Source organism: Monodelphis domestica, chromosome 1 (assembly GCF_027887165.1).
Source record: "Monodelphis domestica isolate mMonDom1 chromosome 1, mMonDom1.pri, whole genome shotgun sequence".
Taxonomy (NCBI): domain Eukaryota; kingdom Metazoa; phylum Chordata; class Mammalia; order Didelphimorphia; family Didelphidae; genus Monodelphis; species Monodelphis domestica.
In genome coordinates, this window is record NC_077227.1 from 266749599 (window position 1) to 266774559 (window position 24961).

General features: G+C 35.6%; 1 protein-coding gene across 6 annotated transcripts in view; it reads right to left on the bottom strand.

Moving 5' to 3' along the window:
• The window catches only part of ARMH4 (armadillo like helical domain containing 4), a 150015-nt gene that overhangs the window by 82662 nt on the left and 42392 nt on the right, over positions 1-24961 (bottom strand). For 4 of the 6 annotated variants that reach the window (XM_056810813.1, XM_056810811.1, XM_007472949.3 and 1 more), the window contains exon 5: positions 17382-17645. In XM_056810813.1, coding sequence (XP_056666791.1) covers positions 17382-17645 — 264 coding nt within the window. The remainder of the gene's footprint in view (positions 1-17381; positions 17646-24961) is intronic. The other 2 variants (XM_056810814.1, XM_007472948.3) reach the window with 1 other exon arrangement.

Genomic DNA, 24961 nt, shown 5'->3' on the forward strand with positions numbered 1-24961 from the left:
AAAGATCCTGACCCAAATTAGTCAGACTAGACCTGAGAAGTCCCTTCCAACTCTGAGACCATAATTGAAGGACTCACTTGAAGACAAATTTGTGAAATGATATTATGTGATTAAAAGGGAGTAATACTGTTTTAAAGAAAGCTCACTGTGAGCTAGTCCATTATCACAGTTAAAGAACCAGCCACTGAGGCATAATTCACTCTTTTTGCATTAAGCAGGTTCACTGCAATTTCCAAATAACAAAACTGCCTGACTGCCTGGGCTTGTAGGGTCAACTTGAATCATAGACTTAGAGAATGTTGGAGCTTGAAGAGATCATTTTCTAGCTAGGAGGTGCAAGATAGAGCACCAAGACTGTACTAATGAAGATATGGGTTTAAATCTAACCGTAGACACTTACTAACCACGTGACCCTGGGCAAGCCACTTAAACCTCTGCTTGTCTTAATTTCCTAATCTGTCAAATAATAGCAACTATCTACCTAGGTTGCTGTGAGGATCAAATGAGATCATTATAAAGCACCTAGTATATCTGCCTCACAGTAAACACTATATGGATGTTATTTTATAATTAATTAATTAAGTACATAAATTTATATAATACATATATATGTAAAAATAATAATTATAATATAATCATAATTAATTAATAATAGCTATTATTAGTTATGTATCCCTGGGCAAGTCACTTAACCTTGCTTGCCTCAGTTTCCTCATCTTATAAAATTAGCTAGAGAAGAAATTGGCAAACCACTCCATGATCTTTGCCAAGAAAACCCCCAAATAGGTTAACAACAAAGAGTCAAACACAACTGAAAAGTGGCTGAACAGTAAAACTAAAATTATTATCATCTCATCCAGTGGTATCAAACTAAAATAGAAATGGTGGCCATTGCATCATTCATAAGGATCCTTCCAGGGCCACATATTAACTTAGAAACCATATACTAACATTATCTACATTTTCTTGCATTTTTTATTTATTTTGCTAAATACTTCCCAATTATATATTAATCTGGTTTGGGTTGCACTCCGGAGTATTATGAGCACATTGTAAACTCCATATTTGACACCTCTGATCTAGTCCATTCTACAAATGATGACTTGAGAAGTGAATAAACTTTCCTGAGGTTATACAAAAAATTCAACAGCAGAACCAGGACTAAATCAAGGGTCTCCTAACTCTTTGTCTGCTCTCTAATTCTGCATGAACAATGCCACTGATATAAAATAAATAAACAAAATAAATGGCTTCAATTGTGATTTTCAAACCTGAGTTTTCTCAAATCTTGAATTAGAGTTTTCCATGAAAGAATTTTGACACTTTGCTTCAAGACTATACTCTAAATTGCATGTTTGGTTACCAGTTCCTGTTTTTCCTCAAAAATATATCATTTTGCTCATTTCCCCTGAAAGTACTAACTGTTGATTTCTTGCCATTTTATCTCTGGAAATGCATAATACAAATCTTCACATAAAAAGTTTTTCTATTCAAGGGTTGTTTTGTTTTGTTTCTCAAAACAAATGTATCTTTCAGTTAGTACTCTCCTACCTTCTTATCTATTTGACCTACATTTCCAATATTTTTTATCAGTAACAAAAACAATCAGGCAAATGCTTTATACATCAACAAAGCATCTTCTCTACTTCCTTTAAATTGTTCGTACTAGTTAAAAGCTCATGCTCTTGACATTCTTTCCTCCCTATTATTTCTTTTAAAATGTCAAGTGTCCCACTTGTGGATCTAACTTCATATAAGATGCCACTCTTCTCTAAGTAACAACCATAAGTTACTCTGATGTCAACATGAGGACCATATATGTCTTTACCACATCTAAAAGCTGAAAATTCACTGGATCACCATGAAAGCACTGTTCTAGCAAACTAAAGCAATTGCACCATAGGTCAATATCAGGCGTAGCCCTCCTCTCCTCCCTGCGGCCACTGAAAAAGATCGTTGCCTTTACTGACTAGGGAACAAAGTTTAGTATAAATCAGTGACGGTGTGAGACTTGAGAGAAATCTCATAAGAGTCACACATGAGAAAAGCATATCTATACAAATGAAAGGCTACAACCTTGAAATACTATTTTGCCTGTCTAATTACAATCCCATCACAACTGCTATCTCTGGGATTATCTCTGCCTCATTCAGCATTCAGTACCGAGGTATTTCATTGATATTAATGTTGTCCACATAGCACATGCTTTACTTAAAAAGATTTATTTCAGAAACACACAAGTGAACTTCAAGAGAACAAATAAAAAGACAGGACACTAACCTGGTTTCCAGGCCAGATGCCCACAAAGTTGCTAGTAAGCTCTTTTTCCAACTCATCTGTTTACTTACTTTGAATTTTTTAATTTTAAGGGATCTTAAAGATTATATAATTCAGGATTAGCTAGATGGTATAATGGAGAGAATGCTAGATTTGGAGTCAAGAAGAATTGGGTTCAAATCCAGCCTTGGATACTTACTAACTATAGGATACTGGGCAAGTCACTTAACATCTCAGCCTCAGGTTTCCATCTGTAAAATGGGAATAATAAAAACACCTACCTAAAGTGCAAAAAGTGAGATAAACTTATAAAATGCTTTATAAACCTTAAAGCACTATATGAATGATGCTATTATTATTATTCGATCTTAAAATCTTGCTAGCTAGATCTCTGAGCCAGATGCCACCTGTCTCCATAATTTTAAATAACTTCCAGTGAAAAGGAGAATAAAACAACACTTTATTTTCAGTATTCACTGATCTCAAGCCTTCTAGGAAATGAAAAATTACTCCTCATAGAAAAGTAGCAACCTAGGATCTAGGGTTTGATGTCATTTTTATTTTTTTAATGGTATGTGTTTTGGGAGTGTAGGGCACCAAATCATTTAATTACATCCCCATGGTCACACCTCTACTTATGAACAAAACCAAGACTAGAAGTCAGGAGTTAGAAGAGCCCAAGGCTCTTCCCATGATGTCACACTGCTACCAATCTCAAATTTATAAAAATATAGAACATCTCCACTGCCTGGGTAGGGAAGATGTAAAGGGAAATTTAAGATAATGTTGAGAAAAAGGCATAAAGATCTTTTCTAACTTATTTTCCATTATTCTCACTAGTGATTATTTGATAATTCATTTCAGTCACTGGACATACTCATATTCGCTATGAATATACATGAGATTTTAATGTGACTATAAATCAAATGGTTATGTAAAAAAGAAAAAACTTCTATGATTCATGAACCTAAAAAAAAAAAATATGTAAGCAGGGTTAACTGGTTCTTCAAGAAAATCATGTGCTGCCTTTGAAATGCAAATTTCTACAGCTAGACCACACAGCTTCCTCAGAAAACAATGATACTTTCCAGTTTGAATTTATACTTCCAAAAATCAGCATTTTGGTCCTTTAATTTAATTTTGCATTTTAAAATATGATTCATAACTCACCTGGGAGATATAAAAAATGCTGAAGAAAATTAATTCATATTCTTTATACATACTAGGTTCTGCACTGTTTGATAATTATTTCTGAAAACAAGTTCAAGTGACAGTATTTTCCTGCCAGCCAATTTCCATTACTGTGGATGAGCTAAGTTTCAGTTTTACGTTCTAATCCTCTGAAGGCACCTGGAACTTTTTATTTAATTCAAAAACCTCAGTAGTAGAGGATAGGGACAGGGAAAAGAGGGTATATGCCTTTTAATCTTACTGTAGTGACATTCAATTTGCCCTTTCATATGTCTACAAGTATTTGTGGAAGCCCCTGAAGGAGGAAATCAACTAAACCATTTTCAAGCTTTCAAAGATGATTCAATAATAGCAACAAACCATGTGGTTACTTTTTAGATATTTCAAGTGCTCTGAATTCATTGGGACAGAGCAAAGTTGCACGCTGTGCCCATTTAAAACATCAAGAGATATAAATCACACCACTATAAGAATCCAAAGCAATGTAAATGCTGTGAGTTGTCTCTCACATTCACAATCTTAGTTATTTAAGCTTTTATTTTATTCTTAATTATATTATTTTATTTATGCCTATTATTTTCGTAGTCCATCCACATAGCTATTTGAAAAAATCATTTGAGGATCATAAATATTTTCTGATAAAAATTAATTCAATTTTTATTTTTTAATGTTTTTAATTTTTTTTAAAAAGACTTGTGGGCAGTGGAGAGGGGTGGAATCAAAGAGAGGCTCTTTACGGGCTCTTTTCAGAATCCTTTTGGTCAAAGAATGTTCCCAGACATTTCAGTTGGCTGCAGCGACACCTGCTGTTCTGAATAAGGAAGAGCAGCCTGCTCAATAACAAGGGGCATGCAATCCAATAGGCTTGCTTCACTGAAAGACATCTGTATAAGTTTTTCTCTGCCTTGTGTTAGAGAAAAGCTAAAAACGCCATCTAAACAAATAAAATAAAATCAGTGAAAAGAATCTCATTCATCATCATGCATCTTGGAAAGAAGCCACTTAAGATCAAATATGGGACAGAAGACGCATCTTGGAAAGAAGCCACTTAAGATCAAATATGGGACAGAAGACATAGAGTCCAAATTACTTGTTTTACTGATGAGGAAACTGAGGCTCAGGAAAGCTGAGTGACTTGCCCAAAGCCATGTAGATAGTAAGTATCAGAGGTGCTATTTGAACCACCATGTTAGAGTGAATGGAACATTGGATCTGTGTTCAAACCTTGACTTAGACAAGGCACAGTGGATAGTGCAGTGGGCCTGGAATTAAGAAGACCTGAGTTCAAATTCAGTCTCAGACACTAACTACCTGTGTGACCCTGAGCAAGTCACTTAACCCTGTTTGCCTCAGTTTCCTTATCTGTCAAATGAACTGTAGAAGTAAATGGCAAGACACTCTAATATCTTTGCCCAAAAAAAGCCCAAATGGTATCACAAAGAATCAGACCAATAGAACAACAAGATGTGTGCCCCCAGAAAAGTCACCTGACTTCTTTGGGTCTCAGTTTCTTTATCTATAAAAAGAAGGGGTTAGATTCAATGATTTCTAAAGTCACATCTGATACCAAATCTATGATCCTACTATGAGAGAGAGGTTTACTTCTTTGGCAATCTGCCCTTTAGAAAGGGTACAAATACAGGTTTGATTATGAAAAAAATATGAAGCAAGAAAAATAAAAAGCAAGAAAAGGGGTCCTGAAAGGTAACAGCACAATCATGGTACTCTTGAGTAATAAAGAAATTCAACTTTTTGTTCCCACGGTTCCAAAATCTTTTTCAGGACACATTACCTTAAACAAAACTTGTCACAAAAATGTTTATAGTCATACTAACAAGGGGGACAAAATATAATATAGATAAGATTATTTTAAAATTTAAGATCAGTGATTGTGGAATCATAGATTAAGAGTTAGAAGGGACCTTAGAGGCCATCTATTTCAACCACCTTATACAACTAAAGAATGTGGGAGCCAAAAAGATTAAATTCATTTCTTAAGGTCACATGGTAGCAAAAGAGGCAGAATTTGAATCTTACACTGTACCATGAAAATCCCTTATGTGGCAAATCCTTTGGGAGTCACTATTGGGTCAAAATAAAGTCAAAAGGCACCATATACTTTCAGAGTTCCTGCCCTAAGAATCATTTTGTTGATTGCTTCCTTGTAAATTTGTACAACCACAATAAATGCTTTTGTAATCTAAAAGAATCCTTTTATTGCTGTCAGTTCCATCTTACTATTCTTCCTTTTCCAAGTGTTTGATCTCAAAACAAAAAAAAAGATTTATGGCCTTTTTCAGAAGAAAGTCATCAAATGACCATACTGCTCTTCTGGGAAAGCTATTCTCTACTTCAATAGGCTTGAAATAAATAAAATGATGTTGTTACTCTTGTTACCCTATCGGGGATTTCTGTAATGTCATTTCAAGACACTATACTGGATAAAGGTCACAATTAAAAAGAACTATGTGGCTTTTGTTTTCTTTTATTTTGTTTTAGGGTTATCATTGTTATCTTCCCTTGGGAGTACAGATGAAATTGAACCAAACAAGCCCAATGGTAGAATGTCCAGGATCTTAATCTGGAAAAGACTTTAGAAATCAGTTATTCCAACTCCCTCATTTTACAGATAAGGAAACTGAGGCATAAAAAGAGTAGTAACTGGCCTGAGGACATACCAGTAATAATTCAGTCTAAGATTTTTACCCACTTTTTAATCTTTTTTTTAAACCTAACCTTTCATCTTAGAATCCCTGAGTAAAGGTTCTAAGCCAGAAAATCAGCAGGGCTAGGTAATTGGGATTAAGTGACTTGCCCAGGGTCACATAGCTAGGAGATCTCTGAGGTCATCACATTTGAACCAAGAACTTACCATCTCTGGGTCTGTCTCTCCACCCACTGAGCCACCTAGCTGCCCTTCAATCTTCTTTTTCTTAATCCAAATCTAGCACTCCCTCCAATATGCTATATTGCTTCCAAATAAGAAAGGATTGTAAAACCCAGTAGAATTGTGTGTCGGCTATGGGAGGGGGTTAAGAGGAAGGGAGGGAAAGAACATGAATCATGGAACCATGGAAAAATATTCTGAATTAATTAATTAAATAAAATTTTACAAATTGAAAAAAAGATATAGGATAACATAACCAACAAGTTGGCAAACTAGTTAGTTGCCCCTCTCCCCACTAACTCAAGAAGAAAAGTCCAAAGAAGTAATATCTACCAGATGAAGAATAATTACAGCTGAATCCACAGGAGAGGGAGAGACAGACAGACAGACAGACAGACAGACAGACAGACAGACAGACAGACAGACAGAGAAAGAGAGACAGACAGACAGAGAGACAGACAGAGAGAGACAGACAGACAGACAGACAGACAGACAGAGAGAATTCCATCAAGGTAAAATCCTTAAAAATTAACTCGAGTACACTAATTTTTTATTGTTCTCTCAGAACTCTCCCATCAATCTCCAAGTTTCCAGCAGGAATACACAAACCAGAACAAACCCACAGCCTTTTGCCTGGGTACCTACACTGAATTCTTCTCTATCTACTGACCCTGTGCCAGTACTCCCCACCTGACCCACACTCCTAACAAGCAATTAATTCATCCAGTCCCTTGGGAGAAATGGTAAAGAAAGCATACTACATTATACTGTGTAGCCTTGTTAATGACTTATGTTAATTAACTGTCAAAAACCTATAAAACACAGCATTGAACATCTAAAGGGGATCTTTGCCACAGGGTGGGCATGGTGAGACCTCCAGCTTTAATTTACCACAATTAAAGTTTGGATCTTCAGCTCAAAATGATGGCCCAGAGATTTCTTTATTTCTCAAGTAGAGGCAAATGAAAAATTCAATTCCTGTCATTTCAAGGACTTCAGCCCTGCAGGAGGACTCTGAGATAGGAGGTATAAGTCACAATTATCTTGAAAACTGTCAGCAGTATTCCATTTTAAATTCTCTTCTTAGATTATATGTTGTTGTTTGGTCATTTCAGCCACATCCACCTCTTCATGGATTCGCTGGGGGGTTTTCTTGGCAAAGATACTGGAGTGGTTTGATGTTTCCTTCTCCAATTCATTTAACAGATGAGGAAACTGAGGCTAACAGGGAGCTAAGGGACTTGCCCAGGGTCACACAGCTAATAAGTGTCTGAGGCCAAATTTAAACTCAGAAAGATGAGTCTTAGATCTTAGAGATATTAAATTTCCTGAAACTAATTTTAAATATTCCTTAGTTAACACACATTGATGTCTTTCACTGATTATATATATTACAGATATATATATATTATATATAACTGTAAAATGGGTAAATTGGTCTATTTGGAACATATCACCCCCTGATAACTACATAGACTGTGGAAGCTTGGGGGGCATTTGAGCTGGTTCTATTCAACTTTTTCATATTTTAAAAATTTTGAAGGAAAAATCATGGCATACTTGTCATATTTTCAGATGATGAAAAGCTAGATGTGATAACCAGCCCAGGATTGACAAAACTGAGACACAAAAAGATCTTAACTGGAACAGTGGGCTAAAGCTAAGAAGATTACATTTATCCCTTTTAAATTCCAAGTCAAGCTCCTCTATTCAAAAAATTTTAGAAAGAGAGGATGGGAGAGTAGCTAGAAAGCAGTTCATGTGAAAAAGATCTAGGTTTTATTGGATTACAAACTTAATAAGAGTCATGAGCTTGGTGTAGAAGCAAAAAAAGCTAACACAACTGTAGGTGGCATTAACAGAAATACAGTAACCAAAGCAAGGAAGGTGATAATCTCCTGGGGCTCTGTCCTGGTCAAATCACATCTAGAGAACTATAATCCTTTCTGGGTATTTTAGAAAAAGATTTCATATTTTAGAAAAGAGATCAGAAAGCTGGAATGAATATAAAGGAGAATGACCCTGGTAGGGAGGGCACTCAAAATCCTGTCCATTTTGATTAGTTTATTAGTTATCAAACTGAAGATAAATAGTAAATAATAAAGGAGAAGAGTCAGGGGTAGGGATGAGGTCACCCTGAAATATTGAAAGGCTTGTCCTGTAAAAAAGCTAGTAAATTTGTTCTGAATGTCCCCAGAGGACAGAACTAAAAACAATGAGTAAATGATGCAGAAAATATCTATCAGGATATATAAGGAAGAGGTTTCTCATGATTAGAGCTAGCCCAAAATGACAAAATGTAATGGACTTCCTTAAGAGGTAGTGAGTTCATCATCCCTCAAGATCTTCAGGTTGAAGTCGCATGATCATTCACTAATCAAGAGCCCTCTGCTGTTTCCCCTACTTAGCATTCTTAATTGTTGGGCCTGGAGTCAAGAAGATCCGAGTTAAAATCCAGCTTCGAACACCTCATAGCTATGTGGTCCTGGGAGACTCATTTAACCTTTGTCTCAATTTCCTCAACTTTGCAAAATCAGGATAATTACAGTACCTACTTTGAATGGAATTTCTCTTTCTGATTCCTGCTGCTGAGATGTGTTGGAGATATATAGAAATGCTGATGACTTATGTGGGTTTATTTTGTATTCTGCAACTTTGCTAAAGTTGTTGATTATTTCCACTAGCTTTTTAGTTGATTCTCTAGGATTCTTTAAGAAGACCATCATATTATCTGCAAAGAGTGATAGCTTGGTCTCTTCATTGCCAATTTTAATACCTTCTATTTCTTTTTCTTCTCTAATTGCTACTGCTAGTGTTTCTAGTACAATGTTAAATAATAGAGGTGATAATGGGCATCCTTGTTTCACTCCTGATCTTATTGGGAATGCATCTAGTTTATCCCCATTGCAGATGATGTTGGTTTTAGACAGATACTGTTTTATTTTTAGAAAAGACCCTTCTATTCCTATACTTTCTAGTGTTTTCAATAGGAATGAATGTTGTATTTTGTCAAAGGCTTTTTCTGCATCTATTGAGATCATCATGTGACTTTTGTTGGTTTGCTTGTTGATATGGTCAATTATGTGGATGGATTTCCTAATATTGAGCCATCCTTGCATTCCTGGTACAAATCCCTCCTGATCATAGTGAATAACCCTTGTGATTACTTGCTGGAGTCTTTTTGCTACTATCCTATTTAAGATTTTTGCATCTGTGTTCATTAAGGAGATTGGTCTATAGTTTTCTTTCTCCATTTTTGGCCTGCCTGGCTTTGGAATCAGTTCCATATTTGTGTCATAAAAGGAATTTGGTAGAACTCTCTTTTTGCTTATTATGTCAAATAGTTTGTATAGTATTGGGATTAGCTGTTCTTTGAATGTTTGATAAAATTCATTTGTGAATCCATCTGGCCCTGGGGAATTTTTCTTAAGGAGTTCTTTGATGACCTGTTCAATTTCTTTTTCTGATATGGGATTATTTAAGAATTCTATTTCTTCTTCTGTTAATATAGGGAATTTATATTTTTGTAGATATTCATCCATATCACCTAGATTGGCATATTTATTGCCATTTAATTGGGCAAAATAGTTTTTAATGATTGCCTTAATTTCCTCTTCATTGGAGGTGAGTTCTCCCTTTCCATCCCTGATACTGTTGATTTGGTTTTCTTCTTTCCTCTTTTTTTATTAAATTGACCAGTACTTTGTCTATTTTGTTTGTTTTTTCAAAATACCAGCTTCTAGTCTTATTTATTAATTCAATAGTTCTATTGCTTTTGATTTTATTAACTTCTCTCTTAATTTTTAGGATCTCTAATTTGATTTTCTTCTGGGGGTTTTTGATTTGTTCGCTTTCAAGTTTTTTGATTTGTATGTCCAATTCATTGACCTCTGCCCTCCACAATTTAATATATGAACTCAAGGATATAAATTTTCCCCTGAGCACTGCTTTGGCTGCATCCCATAGAGTTTGAAAGGATGTCTCATCATTGTCATTTTCTTCAATTAAATTATTAATTGTTTCTATGATTTGTTCTCTAACTAACCGATTTTGGAATATCGTATTATTTAATTTCCAATTAATTTTTGATTTGCCTCTCCATGTACCTTTACTGATCATTATTTTTATTGCCTTATGATCTGAAAAGGTTGCATTTATTATTTCTGCTTTTCTCCATTTGTATGCCATGTTTTTATGACCTAGTATATGGTCAGTCTTTGTGAATGTACCATGTGCTGCTGAAAAGAAAGTGTATTCCTTTTTGTCCCTATTTATTTTTCTCCATATATCTATTAACTCTAATTTTTCTAAGATTTCATTCACCTCTTTTACCTCTTTCTTATTTATTTTTTATTTGATTTATCTAAATTTGATAGTCCAACTAGTATAGTTTTACTATCTTCCTCCTTCAATTCTACTAGTTTCTCCATTAGAAATTTGGGTGCTAAACCATTTGGTACATACATATGTTGATTAGTGATATTTCCTCATTATCTATATTCCCTTTTATCAGGATGTATTTACCTTTACCTTTCCTATCCCTTTTAATCAGGTCTATTTTTACTTTGGCTTTGTCTGATATCATGATTGCAACTCCTGCCTTCTTTCTGTCAGTTGAGGCCCAATAGGTCTTACTCCAAACTTTAATTCTAAACTTGTGAGTATCTATCTGCTTCGGGTGTGTTTCTTGTAGACAACATATGGTAGGATGCTGGATTCTAATCCACTCTCCTATTTGTCTGTGTTTTATGGGTGAGTTCATCCCATTCACGTTCAAAGTTATGATTGTCATTTGTGAATTCCCCAGCATTTTTATATCCTTTCCTAGTTCTGTCCTTTCTTCTTTTGCTATATTCTTTTAAACCAGTGGTTTACTTTTAGTCAATCCCCCTATTCCCCTCCCTTAATATGCTTCCCTTTCTGGCCCCTCCCTTTTGTTCCCTTCTTATTTTTTTAGGGTATGTTAAGTTCCCTCCCCCCTCTCCTTCCCTCCCTTTTTTTGTGAACTCCCTCCCCCTACCCCCCTTAGTTTTCCCTTCTTGCTTACCCTGTAAGATAAGATAGACTTCAAGATCCCAGTGGATCTAGATGCTCTTCCCTCTCAGAATTGATTTCACTGAGAGTAATGTTCAAGTATTACCTATTAGCACTCTCTTCCTCTCATTCTTATAAGAGTATCTTCCCCTCCCCTTCCCATGTATATCTTTGTGTGACAAAGATTATTCTATTTATTTTATTTCTTCAAGTATCTCTTGGTACCATCATCTATTCCCCCCCGACCCTTTTTCTTTTTTTGCATATCATTTTATAGCCCTTAATGCCCCAATCTTTTCCTATGAGTGATTCTTCTAATTACTATAATAATGAATACAATTTTTGAGAGTTACAAATAACATTTTCCCCATATATTAATATATATAATTTGATCTAATTGTAGCCCTTAAAGAAGAGAGTTTGAAAAAAAAAATTTCCCCTTTTACCTCTCTTTCTTATTTTCCTTTTCATGTTTATCTTGATCTTTGTGTTTGGATATCAAAATTTCCACTTAGTTCTGGTCTTTTCTTTACAAATACTTGGAACTCTTCTATTTTGTTTAATGCCCATACTTTCCCCTAGAAGTATATAGTCAGTTTTGATGGGTAGGTGATTCTTGGTTGAAGATACATTTCTCTTGCCTTTCTGAATATCATGTTCCAGGCCTTGCAGCCCTTTAGTGTGGAAGCTACCAGGTCTTGTGTGATCCTGATTGGTACTTCTTGGTATCTGAATTTTCTCTTTTTCACTTCTTGTAGAATTTTCTCCTTAGCTTGAAAGTTCTGGAATTTGGCTATTACATTCCTGGGAGTTGTTTTGGGGATATTTAGTGTAGAGGGTGTTCTATGAACTCTTTCAATGTCTATTTTTCCCCCTTGTTCAAGAACATCAGGGCAGTTTTCTTGGATGATTTCTTGTAGTATGATGTCAAGATTTCTGCTTATTTCTGGCTTTTCAGGTAGACCAATGATTCTCAAATTGTCTCTCTTTCCTCTGTTTTCCTGATCTGTCACCTTGTCAGTGAGATATTTTATGTTTTCTTCTATTTTGTCAGCCTTTTGACTTTGTTTTATTAATTCTTGCTGTTTTGCAAGATTCCCAGTTGTTAAATTCTGGTCCTTAAGGCCTGGTTTTCTGCTTTAACCTTTTGGTATTCAGCTATGATTTCCTGGGGTTTTTTTTAACCATTTCCCACTTCTCTTGCCTGAAGGCTTCCATCTTTTTGATAAGCTCCAATTTAAATTCTTCCAGAGCTTGTGGACAATTTCCAGGTTTTTTTAGAAAGTTTTGCCTTTGTTTGAATTTTGTCCTGTATTTCCTCTGTAGCCTGGGTTTTTCCTCCATAAAAATTTTAGAGGGTCACTGTCTTTTTTTGTTTGTTTGTTTGTTTTTAAGGATTTTGAGGCTCCTGTGCGCAATTATTCATCACTATGGATGTTTTACCTTCCCTTTTTAGTCAGAAATCTCAGTGAGCTGGGCAGGTTCTCTGTGTATGGAATTAAGGAGCAAGGATTTTGCCTGAAGCAAGCTCTCGAATCTCCACAGTCCTTTGCAGCTCTTCTCTGCACTACCTTCCTAGGGGCACCCAAAGTCTGCACTGCCCTGCCTGCCTGAGTTTCCAGTCTAGCTGCTTTCAGGGTAGGTCCCCGGCAGTCCTAGTCAGCTCCCAAGGACCTAGAGATGCCCCTTGCTCACTCTAGAGGTACTCCTCACTCACTCGCTGGTTCTGACGCACGCTGGCTCTGGCTCCGTACATGGGGTGGGGGAGGGTGGATTGGCTCACATTTGGGTGGGAGCTTTTTCACCCCCTTATAGTGTGGAAATGCCCAAATCCCACATACCTTCAATGCTGTACCCTACTGTACAGTTCCTCCATTCTTCTGAAAATGATTTTTAAAGATTTTTGAGGTAGTCTATATCGGGTGTGTGCTGGGGAGAGGAAGTGTCCCGTGTCTAGACTGCTGCCATGCTTACCCAGAAGTCCCACACCTACTTTGAAGAGTGGTCATGAGTCTCAAATGAGATATTTGTAAAGCATTTAGCACAGTGCCTGGTACACAGCAGGTACTACATAAATGTTTATTCTCTTCTACTGTGTATTTAATTTCTGTGGCAAATCTCTTAGGAACTTTTGGTACAGAGATTAAAATACTGATTGAAAATTTAACATTTTTCCAGCTTCCTAATTAATACCTGTTGGCAGTAGGTAGCACATTAGATAAGATTGCCAGACCTAAAGTTAGACTCATCTTCCTGAGTTCAAATGTGGCCTTAGATATTTAACTAGTTGTGTGACTCTAAGCAAGTCACTTAACTCTGTTTGCCTCAGTTTCCTCATCTATAAAATGAGCTGGAGAAGGAAATGGCAAACCACTCCAGCATTTTGCCAAGAAAACCACAAATGAGGTAACAAAGAATTAGACATGACTGAAATAACTGAACAACACCAATTGTTATATCATTACAGTGAACATTTTTCTTTGGTTCCGATTAGTTCAATAAAAGATAAGTCATATTGGTCTGAACCAAGAACCTCACTGCTGCATGAGAAAGATAAAAACCTTTCATCCCAGAACTCTCTTGAATCTGTCCAATAATTTCACTACCACTCAATGCCATTAGCCCACCCACCCCTAGCAAAAGTTGGCTTTGCTGCCTACTCTTTGCACGTGCCTTTGTTGGGTACAGCTCTGAAACAATGATCCTTCCCCTGGTTATACAGGACATCCAATATCCAGGAGACACCTCTGTCAAGAACTGAGAGTGAGGTGATGAGACAAATCACCAAACCCAAGACGAAGAATGAAAAAAAAAAAATGTGCTTTGGAGCTCCTTGTAGAAGGATAGCCTAAAAACACTGTTATAATAAAGGAACTCTGGCTATAAAGAATGAAGGCAAAGGAAACTTTCTGGCCTATGATAATAAAATATTTGAGAACCTTAAGGGAACACACCTCAAAATGTTGGTCCTTCCCAATTTATTCTGTCTATAGTTTGTTTGTATGTCATTATTTGCAGGTTGTATTCCCCATTAGACTATAAGCTCCTAGAGGGCAGGAAATGTTTTTTTGCCCCTTTTTATATCCTCAGTGCCTAACCAAGGTCTGTCACTGAGGAGACACTTAAAAATGTTCATTGATTGATAAACAGATTCAAAAAAAGGAAGGTTTGGATTCAAATGTCACCTTTAGTATTTACTATTCATGGTACTATTCATCTAACTCTTCTAAACTTCAAGTTTCCTCATCTCTAAAATTGTGATAATAACAATGACACTCATAGGGATGATTTGGGGATCAAATGACTTAATGCACAGAAAGCATTTTTCAAACCTAAAGGTATTAAATAAATGGCAGCTATTTTTGTTATTATTCTCATTATTATTCCAGAGATTGGTAGACAGACTTGTGACATGAAATAAAAAAATATAATTTCTGTGTCTGCATGATTAGCTCAGATAGGCTACCTAAACTTTACCAATATTTCTTAGCTATTATACAAAGTCCTCCATCAAAGTACTACTGCCATGCTTTGTTCGGGTTTGAAAGTTCCCCTAGATTCATAAAATCAACAGAGGTCTCACAGAGCCTACCAAGGTATCAAGACTTATGGGCCAAGAATACCATTCTTCACTTTTTTACTCTATGAATTTTTATCAAGTAAAAACAATATGAATCTTTTTTCACAACATGACAGATGTGGAATTCTGTATTGCATGATAGCACATGTACAACTTAAATAATATTTCCTACCATCTCAAGGAGGAAGTAGGGGCAGAAAGGAAGAAGATTGCAAAAGATCAGAAAATGATTAATAAAATTGTATCTACATGTAACCTGGGGGGAAAAAATAGGGTGAAAAAGAGAAAAAAAGACGTGGGCCAACATAATGGACTGCATATTTGTCTATCATCTAAGGAACAACTTAGCTAAAGCTAGACAGACTGATCCTCAAAATACTGAGCCAAATTTTCAGGAAATCGTATAGAAACTGTCTTCCACCCAGGCCCAGGACACTTTTAGCAATAGACAGCTCTGAGACCTGAGTGTTGACTAAGAGAATGTTGATTCATGAAACTTCATGAGAGGAGAAGGGATGTATTTTAACTGGATGTGGGAATACATCAAGAAAAAACCACTAGGGAAACGATTTTTAAAAAGCAAGAGAGGTAGAGTATAAACTTTTGAATGGCAGGCTAGAGCCCTCAGAATCTTGGATATTTGGGAAAACCATCCTATCATGCCTCTTAACCTATAAGATTTGAAATTCTAAAGAGTGCCAAGAGTAGCCTCCCACTGGGTAAGATCATTCTCTTTTTTCCTAATTTAAACTGAGATCTTATCTTGCCCAGCAGAAGGCATGGCTCATTTACTTTTATATGTATTTTGCTAATCCTAATCTGTAAAACTGCCTTATTTTCTGTTTGCCATTTTTCTAGGAGAAATGAAATTGCTTACTATTTATCCTTTGTTATGCTGTTTTATTTTATCAGAGTTTGGTGGAATGGGGCTAAGCTATAAGCTAAGGCTTTCCTTCTTAAGAGTAATCAGGAAAATGGCTCTCATCCTGAATTTATCATGCCCCTAGATAAGAGATTTTTAAGAGATGGTAGATCTATATATGTCTAGCCTGATACTCCTCTTGGAAATAGGAAGAGATATTGATCCTGCCTGCCCCTCTTCCCAAGTGGGGTATAGGAGAAGCATGCGGGTGACAGGGCTGTCCATCAGCAAAATCACCCCAGGTTGCAGCAGAAGTAGGATTAAGTTTACAAAGAATATTAGCTTTTTACAAAGAATACTCCCTATTAAGGAATAGAAAGATTATGATCTGATCAATCAAAATCATACTTGCTGGCAAAGAAGTGGAAATTGAAGGAATGTCCATCAATTGGGGAATGGCTGAACAAATTGTGGTATGTGGTTGTGTGTATATATACGTATATATGTGTGTGTGTTTTTGTTTGTACATGTACTATATATGGAATACTATTATATCATAAGAAATGATGAGCGGGATGACTTCAGAAAAATCTGGAAAGACTTACAGATACAGAGCAAAGTAGACATAACCAGAAAAAACATTGTACATAGTAACAGCAATATTGTACGATCAACTATGAAAGACTTATTATCAGCAATACAATGATCCAGGACAATTCTGAAGGATTTACAACAAAGAATGCTATCCACCTCCAGAGAAAGAACTATTTGGAGTGTGAATGCAGATCAAAACATACTATTTTTCATTTTATTTTATTTGTGGTTTTATTTTGGGAGTTTGAGTTTTATATGAGTATTTGCTTACAACAATGGCCAATATGGAAATATGAAAAAAAATCATACACAAATGAAATCATGTTTCCTTAAAACTGAATAACTATCCCTACTATCATCCACCACCTCAATGTAAGGTTAGTTTCACCAACAAAATTATCTATGATCAAAGTAAAGGAATTAACCAGTACTCAATGACAAAATTACCAAATTCACTTTGAGCTCATCAAAAGCAGGTTGTAGCCCAAATGATTTAGAAGATTCAGTGACTGGGAGCCCAAGTTTGGACTGAATATCTCCTCATTAAATCAATAATTTTCTATACCCCTAACCTATCTTACTGCTATATATCAAATACCACTCCTCACAAGCCCCCTTTGAAATAAATACCAGTAAATTTCAATAGATACTCAATCAATTAATAAATCATTTTTCCTTCACTTCCCAGAAGGCTTCTTCCTCCTGAAACCCTTCTGGCTAGAAAGGATGAATGAAATCCTCTCTGGATTTCAAATAATAATTGCTCAATTAGTAGGATAAGGAAAGCAATGTCAAATAAAATCAAAGCACAAGAACAAAAGAGTAAGGAAATAAATTATTAAACTTTCCCCAAATGAGTTGTTATTTATTGGTCAATTTTGAATTTTCACTTATGATTAATACAAAAGGAGGAGGTGTTATTCAAACAAAAAAGGTTCATAAGAAATTGCTCTTACCAAGGCCTTGATTCTGCTGTTCCCATTCTATAGCATCTGGAACTTGATATGACACTCCTTCCAATGATTCCAAGTTTCCCCTGTCTAACTTGGGTTCCTGGGAAGTAATCCCAGGGAGAGTAAACCCAGGCAGCTCAGTATCCCCCTCCATACTTTCATCCAGAGAGTCTTCTTCATCTTTATCTTCCTCTTCTTCTTCTTCTTCTTCTTCCTCCTCCTCCTCCTCTTCCTCCTCTACTTCTTCATCTTCATCTTCCTCTCCTTCTAGAAAAGAAGAAATCAAAAACAAAACACTGTTAAGTTATACCAATATGTTATCACGTTCCAGTTATTTGAAATAATGGTAGGGAAGCTAGATGGCACAGAGGCCTGGAGCCAGGAAAACCTGAATTCACATCTGGCCTCAGACACTAGCTGGGCAAGTCGTTAAACTTCTGTTTGACTCAATTTCATCATCTGTTAAATGAGTTGGATAAGGAAATGGTAAGCCACTCTAGTATCTTTGCCAAGAAAATCCCAAATGGGGACATGAAGAGTCAGACATGACTGAAATGACTGAATAACTACAATGGTAAATTGTCTTTTTTTTAAATCATCCACAGTTTAAACTAGATGATGTGAGGTTGGAGAAAAGAAAGAATTGGCATCCACCAAATATCTTACACTTTAATCCTTTCATATTATGGTTATGTTAAGAAAGATTATCACATCAATTCTCATGATCACAATGAAAGCTCTCAGGAAATAAGTGCCCAGGATAATCTGAAGTGTGATTAAAAAGCTTTTTAAGGATTTATGGCAAGAAATAGTATATAGTAGCAGTTTAAAAAAAAAAGAAAAAAAAAGCTTTGGAGTTGGAAGATTTGACACTCCTTATGTGTTCCTGGGTAAGTTTTCTATGACTCTTCATTTCTTTGTCTATAAAATAGGGTTTGTAATACTGTCACTATTAACAGGACTGTTACAAGAAAAACATATGTGAGGTGCTTTTATTAAGGTTCTTACAAAGGGCAAAAATAATGAAAGGTTTTGTCATTCATATGAATTGAAACAGAAAAAAAAGAATAATATAAAACAGCCACAAAACATAGATTAAATATAATGGAAGGCATCAGTGCTTCCTCTTCTGGATCATCATTCATATCCCACTCCCTGTCAGTGCACCCCCAAGATCTGTACAGAGTATTCTTTCCTTAATGCTCTTCTTGGTGACCTCTTCAGCTCTTAAGAGTTCCATTACTGTCTGTTCAGTGCTTTACACAGTACCTGGCACATGGGAGACATTAGTAAACGTTTATTGACTGACCTACGTAACCACTCTGGTCTCTTTCTAAGCTCCAAGCATAAATCATTAATAATCCATTAGATATTTACAACAGGCTGGCCCTTGAGCATCTCAAACATAATATGTTCAAAACAGAGTTCATTATCTTTCCCCCAAAACCCATCATTCCTTTGAACTTCTCAGTTTCTTTTTAAATGATATTATCTTTCTTCTGGTCACTTAAGTTCATTATCTCAGTCATTTTCTACTCCTTACTCTCTTTCATTTCACATCACCAGTCAGTAGCCCATTGAGTCTTACCTATTGATACTTTTTGCTGCTCCCCCTCCCACTGGGCTCAAATGCTGCCCTCCCTCTCCCCACCACTATGGAAACTAGCAAAGTTCCCCTATTCTAGGGCCAAATGCTTCTCTTCTTTTCTGGGGTCTTAGCACTGCCTCATGCCAGGGCAGAGTGTTATACCCCCAACCCCAGTTCTGGGGTCCAAATACTACTTCAGGAGGATATTTTCGGTGCCATTGCACTCCTATCCTAGGTCTGGAGCAATGAAGTCACTGTCACATTGAGGGACTGCCAACTGACTATCTATGGCAGACCTTTGTGTTGGGTTGAACCAGGTTCAGATGCTGCCACTACTGGAGACAGAGATCTTCTAATATGAAAGACCAAAACAAAGTTCTCTAAGTTGGGGTCTGACAATTTGGAACTATGCCCAAAGGGCTTTAAAAGACTGCCTGCCCTTTGATCCAGCCATACCAATGTTGGGTTATATATATATATATATGTGTGTGTATATATATATATATATACACACACATATATATATAATGTGTATATATAATGTATATATATATATATATAATGTGTATATATATATATATACACCCCAAAGAGATAATAAGAAAAAAGACTTGCGCAAAAATCTTTATAGCCACCCTCTTTGTGGTGGCAAAAAAAAATTGGAAAATGAGGGGCTACCCTTTGATTGGGGAATGGCTAAACAAATTCTGGTATCTGTTGCTGATGGAATACTATTATGCTCAAAGGAATAATGAACTGGAGGAATTCCATGTGAACTGGAACAACCTCCAGGAATTGATGCAGAATGAAAGGAGCAGAACCAGGAGAACATTATACACAGAGGCTGATACACTGTGGTACAATCAAACGTAATGGACTTCTCTACTAGCAGCAATACAATGATCCAGGACAATTCTAAGGGACTTATGGGAAAAAACACTATCCACATCCAGAGTAAGAACTGTTCGAGTAGAAACACAGAAGAAAAACAACTGCTTGATCACATGGGTTGATGGGGATATGATTGGGGATATAGACTAAATGATCACTCTAGTGCAAATATCAATAATATGGAAATAGGTTTGATCAATGACACATGTAAAACCCAGTGGAATTGTGCATTGGCTACAGGAAGGGTGTGGAGGAGGGGAGGGAAAGAACATAAATCATGTAAACATGGAAAAATTCTCTTAATCAATTAAATAAAATTTTAAAATTAAAAAAATAAAATCTATGTACATCTATGTACATCTATGTACAAAAATATTTATAGAGGCTCTTTTTGTAGTGGCAAAGAATTTGGGGAATGTGAGGAATGACTGAGCAAGTTGTGATATATGGTTGTAATGAAATACTGTTGAATTATAAGAAATGATGAATAGAATGATTTCAGAAAAGTCTGACAAGACATATGAATGCAGAGTGAAGTGAGTAGAACTAGAAGAACATTGTATACAGTAACAGAAAATTGTATAATGATTAACTATGAAGAACTAAGCTGTTATTGGCAATGGAAGGATCCAAGACAATCCCAAGGGATTTCACAATGAAAAAATGCTATCCATAACCATAGAAGGAACTCTCAGAGTCTGAATGCAAATCAAAGCATACCATTTTTCACTTCATTTTCTTCATGAGTTTTTTCTTCTATGTGTGATGTGTGTCTTCTTTCATGGCATGAGGAATATAGAAATATGTAATGCATGACAGGACTGGTATAACTTATATCAGATATTTACTATCTTGAGAAGGGGAAGAGAAAGGATATAGGGAGAAAATTTGAATCAAAAAACTGCCTGTCCTCCCATACCCCATTAAACATCTAGAGTTCTTAACCTATTTTCAAAAATCTTGAGAAGAGTTTATCTGTACCCTGGGAAGAAAGGAAACTATAACATAAGCTGAAGGAGGGAAAGTACAGTGAGTTTCAAAAGTATCATTATGGTTCCCAGCCTGGGAATCCCATGAGAGTCACAGGTTTTTCTGGATCATGGGGGTCTTTAGGGGTACATAATCCTGAAAATCATGCACTCAAGACTGTAAACATCACAAACCGCTCCCCTTCTTTGGGATTGGACAGAAGGGAGGAGGAGAATCTTCCATCAGCATTATTATAAAAATCTGTGCTTGTACCAAGTAGAAGAGAGGCAAGTGCAAAAGAGTACATAGAGAGGCAAATCAAAAAATAATTGGAAGTTAAATAATATGATTCTACAAAAATCAGTTAAAGAACAAATCATAGAAACAATTAATAACTTCAATGAAGAAAATGACAATGATAAAACATCCTTTCAAAATCTATGGGATGGGGGCAGCTGGGTGGCTCAATGGATTGAGAGTCAGGCCTAGAGACAGGAGGTCCTAGGTTCAAATCTGGCCTCAGACACTTCCTAGCTGTGTGACCTTGGGCAAGTCACTTGACCCCCATTGCCTAGCCCTTACCACTCTTCTGCCTTGGAGCCAATACACAGTATTGACTCCAAGATGGAAGGTAAGGATTTAAATAAAAAATAAAATAAAATAAAAATCTATGGGATGCAGCCAAAGCAGTACTCAGGGAGAAATTTATATTCTTGAGTACATATATTAACAAATTAGGAAGGGCAGAAGTCAATAAATTGGGCATTAAAAAACTAGGAAATAAACAAATTAAAAATCCCCAGATGAAAACTAAATTAGAGATCCGAAAAATTAAAGGAGAAATTAATAAAATCAAAAATAAAAACTATTGAATTAATAAATAAGACTAGAAGCTGGTATTTTGAAAAAATGAATAAAATAAAGTACTGGTCAATCTAATAAAAAAGGAAAGAAGAAATCCAAATTAACAGTATCAAAGATGAAAAGTGAGACATCCTCTCTAATGAAGAGGAAATTAAGGCAATCATTTTATTTTTCCCAATTAAATGGCAATAAATATGGCAATCTAGGTGATATGTATCAATATCTACAAAAATATAAATTGCCTAGATTAACAGAAGAAATAGAACACTTAAATAAGCCCATATCAGAAAAGGAAATTGAACAAGCCATCAAAGAACTCCCTAAGAAAAAATCCCCAGGGCCCAATGGATTCACAAATGAATTCTATCAAATATTCAAAGAACAACTAATCCCAATACTATACAAACTATTTGATATAATAAGCAAAGAAGGAGTACTACCAAATTCCTTTTATGACACAAATATGGTACTGATTCCAAAACCAGGCAAGTCAAAAACAGAGAAAGAAAACTATAGACCAATCTCCTTAATGAACATAGATGCAAAAATCTTAAACAGAATACTAGAAAAAAGACTCCAGCAAGTGATCACAAGGGTTACTCATTATGATCAGGTAGGGTTTATACCAGTAATGCAAGGATGGTTCAATATTTTTTTAAAAACATCCACATAGTTGACCATATCAACAAGAAAAATCAACAAAAACCACATGATTATCTCAATAGATGCAGAAAAAGCCTTTGACAAAATATAACACTCATTCCTATTGAAAACACTAGAAAGTATAGGAATAGAAGAGCCTTTCCTAAAAAGAAGAGAGGACATTTTTACCTCAAGCAAGCCACCTGTGTAGACAGAATCCCTTTTCTTCCTCCTTACCCTCCCCTTTCTCCTCCTCCTCCCTGCTGTCTGCTAATTTCTCCAAATAAAGCAGCTTTTCTCAGTCAGCATCTTATCAAGTCTCCTGTCTGCTCATTAAAGTGATCTGGGGGAGTACAAGCCCCACCCCCAGAATTTCACTCCACAAATCTTAAAAAATAGAATTGACCTGATAATAAAAGAGACACCAAGATTCACTGAATAAAAGAAGTTCTTTAAAAGCAGAATACACCAAATGGGAAAGGAGGTATAAAAATTCACTAAAAAAAAATGGTCAAATGGAAAAAAGAGGTATAAAATCTCACTGAAGAAAATAATTTCTTAAAAATTAGAATTGCAAAAATAGAAGCTATTGACTCCATGAGACAACAAGACACAATAAAACAAAGTCAAAAGAATGAAAAAATATAAGGAACTGAATCAAATTTATAAAAATAAGAGTTTTAATAATTAAAAATACTTCTAATAATTTTTAATTTAATAATCAGTTTTAATAATTCAAAATGGTCAAAGGATATGAACAGGGAGGTTTCAGAAAAAGAAATCAAAGAAATCAAAGCTATCTATTGTCGTATGAAAAAGAAAAATGTTCTAAATCACTATTGATTAGAGAAAAGCAAATTAAAATAACTCTAAGATACCACCTCACACCTATCAAAAATGACAATGCTGGAGTGGATGGGGGAAAATAGGTGCACTAATGAACTTTTGATGGTGTAGTGAACTGCTTCAATCATTCTAGAGAACAATCTGGAACCATGTCGAACAGGACTTTGAAAATGTGTATACAGTTTGAGCAATAACACTAAGTCTATACCCCAAAAAGATCAAAGAAAATGAAAAATAATATACAAAAATATTTCTGGCAGCTCTTTTTGTGGTGACAAAAAATTAGAAATGCAGAGAATGTTCATCAATTGAGGAATGGCTGAACTAGTTGTGGCAAATGATTCAGATGGAATATTATTGTGTTATAAGAAATGACAAGGAGATGGTTTAAAAAAAAAACATTGAAAGACTTATATGAACTGATGCAAAGTAAAATGAAAAGAACTAGGTCATTGTCCACAGTAACAGAAATGTTGATCAATATTCTGATCAATATAGTGATACAAGACAATTCCAAAGGAAAAAATGCTAACCACCTCTAGACAAAGAAGTGATGAATTCTAAGTACAAATTGAAGTTAATTTTCTCACTTTATTTTTGTTTTTTCTTTTTTTTTTTGCAATATGGTGAATATAGAAATGTTTTGCATTATTTTGAATGTATAATTGATAGCATATTGTCTGCCTTCTCAGTGAGTGAAAGAATGTTGGGAAAGAAGAAAAGAACTGTTAAAGTTTAAAAAAGAAAAGAATTTGAAAATAAATAGACAAATTATAAACTATCTTAAGATATGTGGTCCCAGAAGGAGGCCCTTAATTTCAAATAGCCACCAAGCAACAAGACCTAAGAGATGATACACACATATAATATTTATGTTTCCAATTTGATAACAGGATGAAATTGAAGCATTAAATGTATCTGTTCACAGAAGTAGTTAGTGAGAGATGTGCTCAGTAATTCTCAGGGATGTATATGTCACTTGAAAAATAGAAATATCCTCCAACACAGCTCAGCAGCAAGAACTAGAAAGAGAAATCCCATTCAAAATCACCTTAGACAAAATAAAATACCTAGGAATCTACCTCCCAAGACAAACACAGGAACTATATGAACACAACTACAAAACACTCGCCACACAACTAAAACTAGACTTGAACAAATGGAAAAACATTAACTGCTCATGGATAGGATGAGCCAATATAATAAAAATGACCATCCTACCCAAACTTATTTATCTATTTAGTGCCATACCCATTGAACTACCAAAATACTTCTTCACTGATTTAGAAAAAACCATAACAAAGTTCATTTGGAAGAACAAAAGATCAAGGATATCCAGGGAAACAATGAAAAAAAACACATATGATGGGGGCCTTGCAGTCCCTGACCTAAAACTATATTACAAAGCAGCAGTCATCAAAACAATTTGGTACTGGCTAAGAAACAGAAAGGAAGATCAGTGGAATAGACTGGGGGGAAGCGACCTCAGCAAGACAGTATACGATAAACCCAAAGATCCCAGCTTTTGGGACAAAAATCCACTATTCGATAAAAACTGCTGGGAAAATTGGAAGACAGTGTGGGAGAGACTAGGAATAGATCAACACCTCACACCCTACACCAAGATAAATTCAAAATGGGTGAGTGACTTAAACATAAAGAAGGAAACCATAAGTAAATTGGGTAAACACAGAATAGTATACATGTCAGACCTTTGGGAGGGGAAAGGCTTTAAAACCAAGTAAGATATAGAAAGAATCACAAAATGTAAAATAAATAATTT